Below are 11736 nucleotides of genomic sequence, written 5' to 3'. Positions count from 1 at the left end.
AGGTCATAAATTTTAGTCTCTGATAACACTAACTGGTATCTTTTTTCCTTTTAGTAATAACAGTAGAAAAACCCACAATCTCTAAATAAAGCCATTTGCGAACACTCATACTTGGAGAACAATTTATAGGGTACAAAGAATTTTCATGTGCCTTGTCTCATTGGGTTTTCACAACATCTCTGCAAGTTGGGTAAGTTGTTAAATCCCCATCTTATCTTAATGAGAAAACTAAAGCCTAGACATGCTAGCTGAAGGGCACAGCAGAGAGGCTGTCTTAATATAAAGCCTACACAGCAGCTGTTATCTGCCTGAACTCTGGCAAGTAGCTCAATCTCTTTCTGCTTTGGTTTCACATGTGTAAAATGTGCACCTCCCTGGGAAGTTGAGATGTTTAAATAAGTTCATGCAGAAAGCTTGGAACCAGTGATTGACTCATAGTAAGTTTCAAGTATAGTATTAGCATTAAGTGTCCACTGGGGACAAGCACTGGAGTAGTCTTATAAATAAAATGCTGCAACTCAACCATGCAGGTAATTCAGCCCTGGCTCATTCTAATTTTAGCTAAAAAAACTCAGATAACATATGACATCAAGTCAGTAATATTTGAAATAGGCCGGGCACAGTGGCTCACGCCTATAATCCCAGCACTTTGCAAGGCCGAGGCGGGCGGATCACTAAAGGTCAGGAGTTCAAAACCAGCCTGACCAACATGGTGAAACCCCATCTCTACTTAAAATACAAAAATTAGCCAGTCCTGGTGGTGGGCCCCTGTAATCCCAGCTACTCGGGAGGCTGAGGCAGGATAATTGCTTGAGCCCGGGAAACGGAGACTGCAGTGAGCCGAGATCATGCCACTGCACTCCAGCCTGGGTGAGAGAGCAAAACTCTCAAAAAAAAAAAAAAATTATATATTTTTGAAACAAAATGACTCAGTAAAAATACTAAAATCTATTTTGCATTCTATGGATTACCTGTTTTAAGAAAAACTGTTAAATTCATAGCAGTGGTTTTTCTCATTTAATTAAACTTACTTACCTTTCTTGATACTCCCAGCTTCAATGTAAGGGGTAAGAAATAATGGCTGTCCTCCATCTCCCTTAGGTGGCATGGGAACACTTCTGTATAGGGAGCCCAGCAGCCCATCACAGGAGCCAGGCGTCAACAGGACCAGCAAAACAATCACCTTCCACATGGCAGCAGGTCTAGGATAAAAAGAGCATTCCACAAATGAATCAAAAGAGTAAAATTTACTCAAAAGAGTAAACATTTACCTGGCCCTTTTACATGCAAGAAATTCATTTATTCACTTAAAAAATTACTGTGTGTAAAGACCCTTTGCAAGCACCTTGGATAGCACCACAAATAAGCACACTCAATCCCTGCTCACCCTTACATTCACAGGTTAATGGGAGATTCTTCAAGGATTTACAATGTCAGTAATTTTTAAACTACCATTTTTTTTTTTTTTTTAAACAGAGTCTTGCTTGTTGCCCAAGCTAGAATGCAGTAGCACAATCACGGCTCACTGCAGCCTTGGCCTCCTGGGCTCAAGCAGTCCTCCCACCTCCGCCTCCCACAGTGCTGGGATTATAGGTGTGAATCACTCACATTTTTAAAGGTTCAGTATGGAAAGCAAATTCAATGGAGGATCAGATAAAGCCTCAGGACCACAAGAACATAAATGGGTGGTAGAAACCATTATGTCACCACGGAAGGGCAGAGGGATCACAACACATTTCAGGCCAAGAGATCATTGAGAGACCTTACCAAAGTCAGATGTGGATACAAGGTGAATGTTTCTCAGAGAGGTGGGAGAAATGGGAAAGGCATCACAGGTGGGCGCAAAGAGCTTAAGCAAAGGTGAGACCTCAGGCATGCATGCATACTTTGCCGGGAAACTTCAAAGAAGCAACGCATTTCTGGTTATGTCCTCTATCTCTTATACTCCCAGTTTGTATCAAAGAACAACAGCAACAGCAGCAACAAACTGAAAGGAAAGGTCCTACAACTCTCCTTGGGACTCTCCCCTTATTGCTAGCTGATAAGTAAATTCAAGACATTAGGCCCCAAACTGTTAGCACAAAGCCTTCCAAAGATCTTCAAATCTGGTGTTTGCTTAGAATATTCATCTGGATTCATCTGGCATGATAATGACAGTATAAAATTGTATAATGATTTACATATACATCAATATGTGAGTTATATTTATAGTGGGCTTTCCCATGTATTTGTAGCTGATTTAAATCTCCTGATTTCACCAGTGTTAAAGAAACAATGACTGAATGTTATTTGTAAAAGCGTGGAGACCAAGACTTTATCAGGATAAAGACAGGCATAGGGACCTTGCAGTCAACAGGATCTTGCAGCAAGGAAGAGGGATTGGGCTCAACTCCAAACCCAGCATGGGCCAGCGGGAATTTATAGCCAAAGAGCACTGTGGGGGTCATTGGATGAAAAATTACTCAAAGGAAGCACTGGGGTAAGGAGGATCTGGCTAAATTGACCTAACAGGATTTGTGCTGAAGACAGGCCAGGGTGATCAGACAGGATGAGAAACCTGGTCAGATACTGAGGCAATCAGATGTTGGTCTTGGTGGTTCTTCATAAAACAACTGAGCAGTGTCCTTTGCTAAAACCGAGCATTACAAGGAAGTACACAAATGGGCATAGTAGAAGATTCAGAAGCCTAACTAAAATTTGGCCAAGGAGAAACTCCTTGATACTAGGAAAGTGAGGATTATTGTCAACAAGTTCAGATAAGGAAAATTTGAGAGGACATGAAAGCAGACAAACCAGGACTTGAAGGCAGTCAAGACCAAGACTAGGGAGAAGCAAGGGAGGTGCAGACACAGGGCCAGCTTCACCTAAAATGCTGACCATTTTTACCATCGTTAACTTTTCTCAGTATGACACAGTTGTTTAACTACTACATTAAAATACTATTGATGTTGAGGTTTTTTTTTTTTTTTTTTTTTGACAGTAAGTTTTACATCTGGGGCAGTGCCTCTCTTGTCTCACCCTAATCCTGGCCTTGCTAAGCAGGAAGTTAGAACAGCACACCAGGGCCGTTATATGACTCTGCACTCCTGCTATTTAAGCATGAAAAATTACTCACGTTCTTAGCTGTAAATTCCAAATAAAATACATGAAATGAGTTAGTATTCCACACACTCACATTTCTGGATGAAGAAAGAGATACACAATTATGCAAATACAACGCCTGCTTTTGTTCAGTGCTTTAAAATGCCAAGCCATTAGAACATCTTAAAAATACGTAATGTGTAAAAATCTTTTAACCACATGCTTATTACAACCCAATTTGGCATAACATAAAAATATTGGTTGTAGCAAATTTTTAAAGCTTTTTAGGCACATTTCCCCAATAAGATAAAGGTTTATAATTATAATGTGATTGAATATATAACCCTTGTCACGTCTCTCAGTTAACTTAATAGAATTCCCCACACTTAATGTAAATAAGGCCAACCAAATCCAGTATGGATCTGAAAAATGCTTTTGCCTGTTATTGACTATAATAAAGAACAAAATGAATTTAGGAACTGAAATTAGGTTCCCAAGAAGCTCCAGGGTAATGACCTCTCTGGCTCTGTTAAAACATTTTTTTAAATTATGTGAACTTGTTTACACCGATGCTTTTATAGCAGAGCTACTTTCAAGGGATGCCTGCAATAAACAATCTTACTCTCTAACTGGTTCAGAAAAAACAATAATATATATACGCATGCACTATTTAAAAAAATAATGGAAGCAGCTCTTCGAGTAAGACTTTTTTTTCCTGGAGACAGAAACCTATGAATCATGCCATCCAATTTCTCCATCTTCCTGCTGCCTATCCATAGCCCCTTTAATGGAAGCCATTAATATTTAAATAACCAGGGTAGTTACAGCACTTCCCTTGTAAGCAGATGTTGTCTCAAAGATATTAAACAAAGAGGTAAAACTGGTCCTGTTTTAATTAATATAAATCTAATACATGAAAGTAAGAATTGGGTCAACTTAGATCTCATTAACATTTAATCAAATCACTATTTGAGTCATGGTTTCCCACGCAAGTGAATTAAAGCACCGACATATTTCATTTCACAGTTTTCATTCAAAAGCCAGAATTCCTGAACTGTGCTTGCTGCTGTTATCTCTCCTTAAGAGAGTGAAAGCTAGTATCATAAATGGAGAAGTGGGTTTTTTGTGTTTTTTTTAACACCCTCTCATATGTTTCTGCCCATCCTAAATTAGCATGAATCTTTTTGTTTATTGAACATATATTGAGCAATTTCTCAACCAACAAACCTTGTATTAGAGGATATCTCCCACAGAAACTTAAAAAAGAAAACTGTTAACCCTACACTTTGTCACACCTACTTGAATTAACATCGAAACAGTGGTGCTATTTCCAGTTCAAACATATCATTTTGAAGAATTCAAATAAAATGTTCCTCTTAATAAATCTTTAGAAACAGAACAAAATCTAGGTAAACACAAAGCAATATTGATAGAATCAAAGAATCTAAAGGTCAAAAGTCTGTAATTTGCTAAAATTGTCTTACTAAACCTTAAATATTAAAGTTGGAAATCATGTGTCCAACGTACAATTGACATAGAACAAAGCTATTTATCCACAGTGCTCTTTAGAATTAAAACTGTCAAAAAATAAAATTTCCAACAGTAAGACATCAGATAAGTTACTATACACCAAAAAGATAAAATTATTATATATATATACAGCAATTAAAATGATTCTATTAAGAATGTTTTGAAAAATATGATAAAATGTTCTTAGGTAAAGAAAACCAGGATATTAGATTGGATATATAGCATTTTTTCCTTATTTAATACTTCTTAATCTCTAAATTTTCTATAAAAATCTTATACTTAGAAATAATTTAGGGCTTTGTTTTAAAAAGCAAAGTGAAGCAACTGCTAGACATGGCAAAAAAAAAAGTGCTTATTTCTTATTACTACCTGGTTATGACCTCTTCTGTTTCCTAGGAATAAGGTTCTATTTGTACTTCTAGAATAGCTTCTTCTTTCTGTAACATTCTGTTAAGATGTGTCCAGATCTCCTAAAGCCACAGAATCCCAGAGACTCAAAGTAAACTTTCTCTTTGGCAAATCAGAAGGCTCCGCATAAATGTAAGATGCTATAATGTATCTGTATTTCATTCTTCCTGGCGTATAGTTGATAATGAGAGTGCATACAGTTTGTACTAAGCAAATATTATTGAATTGATGAATCTAATGAACCATGATATTTTAGACCTACAAGATATTAAATGTTCATGTGGTCCAATTCCTTCATCTTCAGGCTAGAAAATTTTAACCAGGAAGTAACTGACTTGATCAAGATGGCAAGGCCAAGACTCAAAGCCAGAATTCACTTATGGCTCTAAATCTCATCTGCTTTCTGTTTAAACACGTGCTCTGAATGAAGAGACCCCTGCAAACAGGCTTTGTGTAACATGGCTATTTATTCACCGGGGCACGGTCCAGCCAAGTCTGAAAGGACAGTCAGTTGCAGGCAGTGGGATAGGAGTTGGTTTTATAGGTTTGGGATAGGCAGTGGAAAGTTACAGAAGCTACAGTTTAGGGTAGTTTTTCCAAGCTGGGAGGGGGTTGTAGGGTCTGGAGTCACGAGGTTGACCAAGGTCAGTTACAAAGTCCAATTGTCTTATCAGTTGAGGTGCGAATGAGGTACAATAGAACAAAGTCTCAATTTAATTAGGCCCCACAGGGAATGATCATTCTTCCCCTTTTTGTGGTCTTCCAGTTACTTCAGGCTTTCCAGTTCCAGGAACTCATCTAGAGTGTCTGTGCAGGTCACAGAGGTTACCATGGTGCCCACAGCACAGTCAGCCTAAAACATCTTTACACACTTACCATATTTCCTTTTTTTTTTTTTTTTTTTTTTGAGATAGTCTAGCTCTGTCGCCTAGGCTGAAGTGCAGTGGTGTAATCTGAGCTCACTGCAACCTCTGCCTCCTGGGTTCAAGTGATTCTCTTGCCTCCACCCCTGAGTAGCTGGGATTACAGGCACCCATCACCACACCCAGCTATTTTTTGTATTTTTAGTAGACACTGGGTTTCACCGCATTGACCAGGCTTGTCTCAAACTCCTGACCTCAGGTGATCCTCCCACCTAGACCTCCAAAAGTGCTGGGATTACAGGCATGAACCAACATGCCTGGCCCGCTCTCCTACCTTTGTTCTAGATATATTCAAATATTCTGACTCATACTGTCTCAATAGATAGTAACAGCCTGTAATAGTCCTAAATCCCTTTCATAGATTGCTAGAGGATGCCGTAAGAAAAATGAATAAACAGAAACATTGATAAGTAAATCTGTCTGGAGAAGTTTGGTTTTTAGAAACAGCTCTGTAATAATCCAGGTCCTGCCATGACTCATCAGGGGACTTTGTGTAAGATGGCAACTTCTCTGGGTCCCACTTGATATGCTAAAGCCAGAACAAGAGAGCTGATGGTTGAATTTTCAGAAATGTCGAGTCAGTTGTTCAACAGATCCACTGTTAAACTGTTATAACTTACTGAAGAAATTACATTTTAAAACATATGTTCAAAGCTCTCAAAACTCATTTCCTGATGATTTTTCTACATTTTACTATTATCTGTGATCTAGAGTTATGTTTTTTGTATCCGTCTGGTAAACAAATTATACATATGATGGTTTACTTCTGGGCATCTTTTTCCTACTACATGTTAAGTAATCTTGTTGGTAGCTTGAAATTAACTGTGGTAGGAGTGTTTACACCACAGTAACCAGCAAACACCACAAATCAGGGCTTTTCTCCCCCCAGAGATCCAATGTTAAACATTTACCTGCACACATTGGCCTCAGCTTCATTATTGTTAAAATGAGCTAGATGCTATTTTCCATCAGCTCACACTCCAGTTCCAATCGACCTGACCAGCAGAAGAGACGAAAAGGGAAAATCCTGGCCGGGTCTTCCCTATATGATCTACCAGTAACATCATCAGGTTTGCAAGACCTCAAGAAAATAAACCTGAAAATACCTCTGGAGGTGTGTGTCTTGCCAATGAAAACAGAATCAGAAACAAAACCTGCACAATCAGGACAAAGAAACAAAGAACAGGTATTTAAACCATACTTATGTTCTCCCCTTCACTCCTTTCCATGTCCCCACTTTACACTATCAATTACTTCAATCAAAGGAAATGTATCTTTCATATAATAACCATGTAGTTGCAATTAAGTTATTGCCAGGAGCACTGGCTCATGCCTGTAATCCCGACACTTTGGGAGGCTGAGGTGGGAGGATCACTTGAGCCCAGAAGTTTATTTAAGGGACAAAGTCTTACTATGTTGACATCCTGGACAACACTACTGAAGTACTCTTTTTCCAGGGAGGACACACTCGTGACACGCAAGTCAAGGGCAACCTTTTGCTGAAGCGGCACTGAGGTGCGCCTGTCTCCTTTTCACAGGCCTCTCTCTGGCATCAGACAGTAGTGTCTAATCTCTCTCATCAATTAGTCATCCTTATCTCTGCCACCATAGCCTTGGATGTGCAGGAAAAGGAAACTAGAGGTACGTGGCAGGGAGAGAATGAGAAATCAGGAACAGGAGAAAATCATATAATCTGACACCGTAGTCTGGAGCTTTACCTTGAAATCCCACTCCAACCAGAAGGGAAATTTAAGTGGGCATGTGGTGGCAAGTAAAATGTAGACATTATCCCCAAATGTTTTCAACAGTTTTGAAACAGAAGGGTCATGCCTGTGATTAAAGCCACCATTGTGCTCATATTAGTTAATAGCTACCAAATACTGAATGCTTATTATGTAAAACAAACTATGCTCATTCTTTATGTTTTTATTTCTAACCAGGTAGGTAAGGGTTAGAAATAACCTTACCTTGTGTCATCTTATTTTATACATGAGATACTGATCCTCAGAGAATTTAAGTGATTTGCCCAGATTCACAGTTAATAAGTGGTAAAGCAAGGAACTGAGGTGTCAGGGCTCAGAACATGATACCCCAAAATAACAGCACCTTGGCATAGTATTTTAAACTGCAGGAAATTGAGAGAACAGCAGAAGCAGGAAGGCTGCTTTCTGACCTTTTCCCACCTTTTTCTCCTGAGAGCTGGCCATGAAAGAATTCTCTGACCTACTTCCCCTGAAAGTAGGTCATAAGACCCTCATTCCAGAAGGGTCCTGCCCTATACCCAGAGGGAAGGAATGTCAGGCTGAGGCTGAAAAGAATCTGAACCAACAGGCCTTGATGAGTTCCCTGGTTCATTACCATTAGATCACACCCTTTGTCCTCCAATCACACCTCTGCACAATGTCCCTAAAGACACACAGTTTTCCCTGGGTCTGTGGGGCTTTGAATTCTGAAGGATTCTGTGTCACTGGAAGCTTAAATACAACTTTTATACTTCTCTCATTTAATCTGTTTTTTTTTTTTTTTCTTTTTATTTGTTACAGGGGTCTCAGCTGTGAACCTTGTGATGGATGAGAAAGATTCTTTTTTTCCCCTTACAGTTTCTGGCAGGCAACATGGAGTGGCTGAGATTCCCCACTAGTTCCAGAACCTGCAGATGAGATCCTGGGACAACTAACTAAAAAACAACAAAAGTTAGGATTTTTTTTTTTGCTTTTTTTTTTTGTTTTCTTACCAAAATCAGCCCTCTCAGATCTCTTCTTCTAGGTGGGAATTTCCTTTCCAAATTCAGATTGGCACAAGAAAATCATTTGTTTAAATTGTGACTCGTATATAAATCTGACTTGGGGGGACCCATTACTTATTGATCCTTTCCCTCCCAGGGACAGCTAACTGTTTCCTGTTTCTCTTTTTTTTCCTGAGAGCTTTGCTTCATGACTGGTGACAAAACTCTCTCTAAGCCAGGCGTGATGGCTCACACCTGTAATCCCAGCACTTTGGGAGGCCCAGGCAGGCAGATCACTTGAGGTCAAGGGTTCAAGACCAGCCTGGCCACCATGGTGAAACCCCTTCTGTACTAAAAATACAAAAATTAGCCAGGCCTGGTGGTGCACACCTGTAATCCCAGCTACTCATGAGGTTGAGGCATGAGAATCACTTGAACCCAGGAGGCCGAGGTTGCATGAGCTGAGATTGTACCACTGCACTCCAGCCTGGGTGACAGAGACTGTGTCTCAAAAAAAAAAAAAAAAAAAGTAATCAATAAAAATAATTTTAAAAACAAACAAAAAAAAACTTTCTCTGGTCTCTGCCAAATGAGGTGCAAGTGTTTCAGCTAACAATGAGTGGCAAACACATCTCTGGGTAGATGATCAGAGATAAGAGGGAGCCAGCCTTAAGAAAACAGTGCAAAGGCCCTGAAGTACAGGCAGGTGCTTAATGTGGTTTGTGGGCACCGTCAATCGGGGAGCGGGTGGTACACAGTGAGGCTGGGGAGATGGATATCGCCCAGCGTGGAGAGACTTATCTTCCTTCATCGGTGTTAGCATTTTACTTTAATGATAATGAGAGACCATCAGAGGGTTTTGAGTAAGGCAGGAATAGCAACTGTTTTACTCTGTGACATGATTGCTGTCATTGCTATCTAACAAGTAGACCTAAGGAGAATCAGGATGGAACCAGGATACCTAATAAGATGCCGAGATTATAATCCAGGAGAGATGACAAAGGCTGGGGTCAAGGAGTAGCAGGGGAGGTAATGAGAAAGGGTCAGCTACACTTTGAAGGCAGATCTAAGAGTATTTGCTCATAGACCAGATAAAATGGCCGAGGGAAAGAAAAGCAGTACAAAGGTGTCACTCTGGGCAGAAAACAGGTGCCTGCATGGATGTTATGCGCGCACTTGAAGAGATTTTGAAGTCCTAACTCCAAGGACCTCACAATACGACCTTATTTGAAAATAGGGTCTTTGCAGATGTTGTAAGGTTGATGCAAAAGTATTTGCAGTTTTTGCCATTACTTTTAATTAAAAGTAATTTTGCACCAACCTATTAATTAGCTACAATGAGATTATACTGGAGTTAGAGAAGGGCAGGGCTTTTCATCCAGCATAACACAAGTCCTTATAATAAGAGGAGGGAACTATAGAGGAGAATACCATGTGACAACAGAGGCAGACACTAAGTGACACATCTACAAGCCAAGGAGTGCCAGGCAAACACCAACAGCTAGAAGAGGCAGAGAAGATCCTAGCCTACAAGTTTCGGAGGGAGCACGGCCCTCATGACACATTAATGTTGGACTCTAGCATTCAGAACTGTGCGACAATAAATTTCTGTTTCAAGTCATCCAAATGGTGGTATTTTGTTACAGCATCCCTAGGAAACTAATACATGAATAGTGGGGTCATTATTGGAGATTGGAAAGACTATGGAAGGAGCTGGGATGGAGGGCGTGAAGGCACAAAACCCCAAGAGATCTACTTTAAGCTGCTGGGTAGGCGTCCAGGTGAAAATTCTGACTGGCCGACACTAAACTGGAAAAGGGAAGCAAAATTGATTTCTTACATTAAATATGTCTGGTATCATTGCAAGCCAGGATTTCCCACGGGGTCCTTTATGGAATACCAATTCTGTAACATATTAACAGATGTTATAAGGAAAAACATTTGGGAATGTCTAGGCTAAATACAATTAAATGGGCTCCCTTGTTAAATAGTGTCACAGTCAAGAAAACCTGTGCTGTCTGTCATTGGCACTATGTTTTCTTGACTGTGACACTATTCTCAGACAAGCTCTAAGACCAGAGCTTTATGTAAGACATATTCATATGAGCAAACTCAGTTCCTGGTTAAATTTCTCATGCCCCCTCAGCTGTTAAGCAGCAAAGCTGGAATTTGAAGCCTCATCTAAGGGATGCCTAAGTCCAGGTACTTACCATTAACTGCTATATAAATGACAGAATGTAACAAAATCTGCCTCAGTGTAACTGTTGATAAAAGCAGAATCTGAATAAACTCGATTGTTTTGTCTTACCATTTGCAGGATTACTGAAATTGCAAGTGATTTAAAGGTATGTTTATTTATAAAGAAGTAAAAAATTACAGGCCCACAGATTGTTTCATAATGGATTTGTAGTTTACTTCTTTCCATTTCGAAAATTACTTTTGTTGGGCAGGGGGTGGGATAAGTGAAGCTCTCTACTCTTTAGGGCATTAAAATCTCATGGCAAAGTCAATGTCTTCAACTAGGAAATTTTTGTTAGCTTTGCTCAAGTCAGTGTGGCCCTTTTCTTCTTAGAATTGCCTACATTTGATTGCCTACTCTAATTAAAATGTTCCAATAAAAACATTAGGATACACAGTGTGGCAAACACAAGGATAAGATTGGGAACAATGAATGAGAGCATTTTATATGGGGATAATTCTAGTAAATTCGGCAATGTCATCAGTTTAACCACCACTCCCTGACGTGACAAGAAACTTCTCCCTGCTTCTAAGAGAGAGACTACTATCTGCAGCAGTAACCGCTCTATAGCACTTGCTTCCATTCTTCTGGTACATTTCTCAGCAACCTTCCGTATATTGTCTCATTCGAGCTTCACCTCCACTCTTTTTTTGAGACAGGGCCTCACTCTGTCTCCCAGGTGGGGATGCAGTGGCACAATTTTGGCTCACTGCAATTTCTGCATCCTAGGCCTAAGTGATTCTCTCACCTCATCCTCCAAAGAAGCTGGGACCACCGGTGCATGCCATCACACCCAGCTAAGTTTTATACTTGTTGTAGAGATGGGATTT

At 39.8% G+C, this 11736-nt stretch overlaps 1 protein-coding gene across 3 annotated transcripts in view; it reads right to left on the bottom strand.

Moving 5' to 3' along the window:
• Window positions 1-11736, bottom strand: part of CPVL (carboxypeptidase vitellogenic like) — a 156477-nt gene that overhangs the window by 129488 nt on the left and 15253 nt on the right. Inside the window, exon 2 of one of the 3 annotated variants that reach the window (XM_032286672.1) lies at window positions 1036-1202. In XM_032286672.1, the coding sequence (XP_032142563.1) occupies window positions 1036-1192 (157 nt within the window). In that variant the 5' untranslated portion in view covers window positions 1193-1202. The remainder of the gene's footprint in view (window positions 1-1035; window positions 1203-11736) is intronic. The other 2 variants (XM_032286671.1, XM_032286673.1) reach the window with 2 other exon arrangements.

Source organism: Sapajus apella, unplaced genomic scaffold, assembly GCF_009761245.1.
Source record: "Sapajus apella isolate SASKATOON/1434 unplaced genomic scaffold, GSC_monkey_1.0 scaffold19, whole genome shotgun sequence".
In the NCBI taxonomy this organism is placed as follows: Eukaryota; Metazoa; Chordata; class Mammalia; order Primates; family Cebidae; genus Sapajus; species Sapajus apella.
Note: the sequence above shows the minus strand (reverse complement) of the source record. Positions and strands in the feature narration are given on the sequence as shown.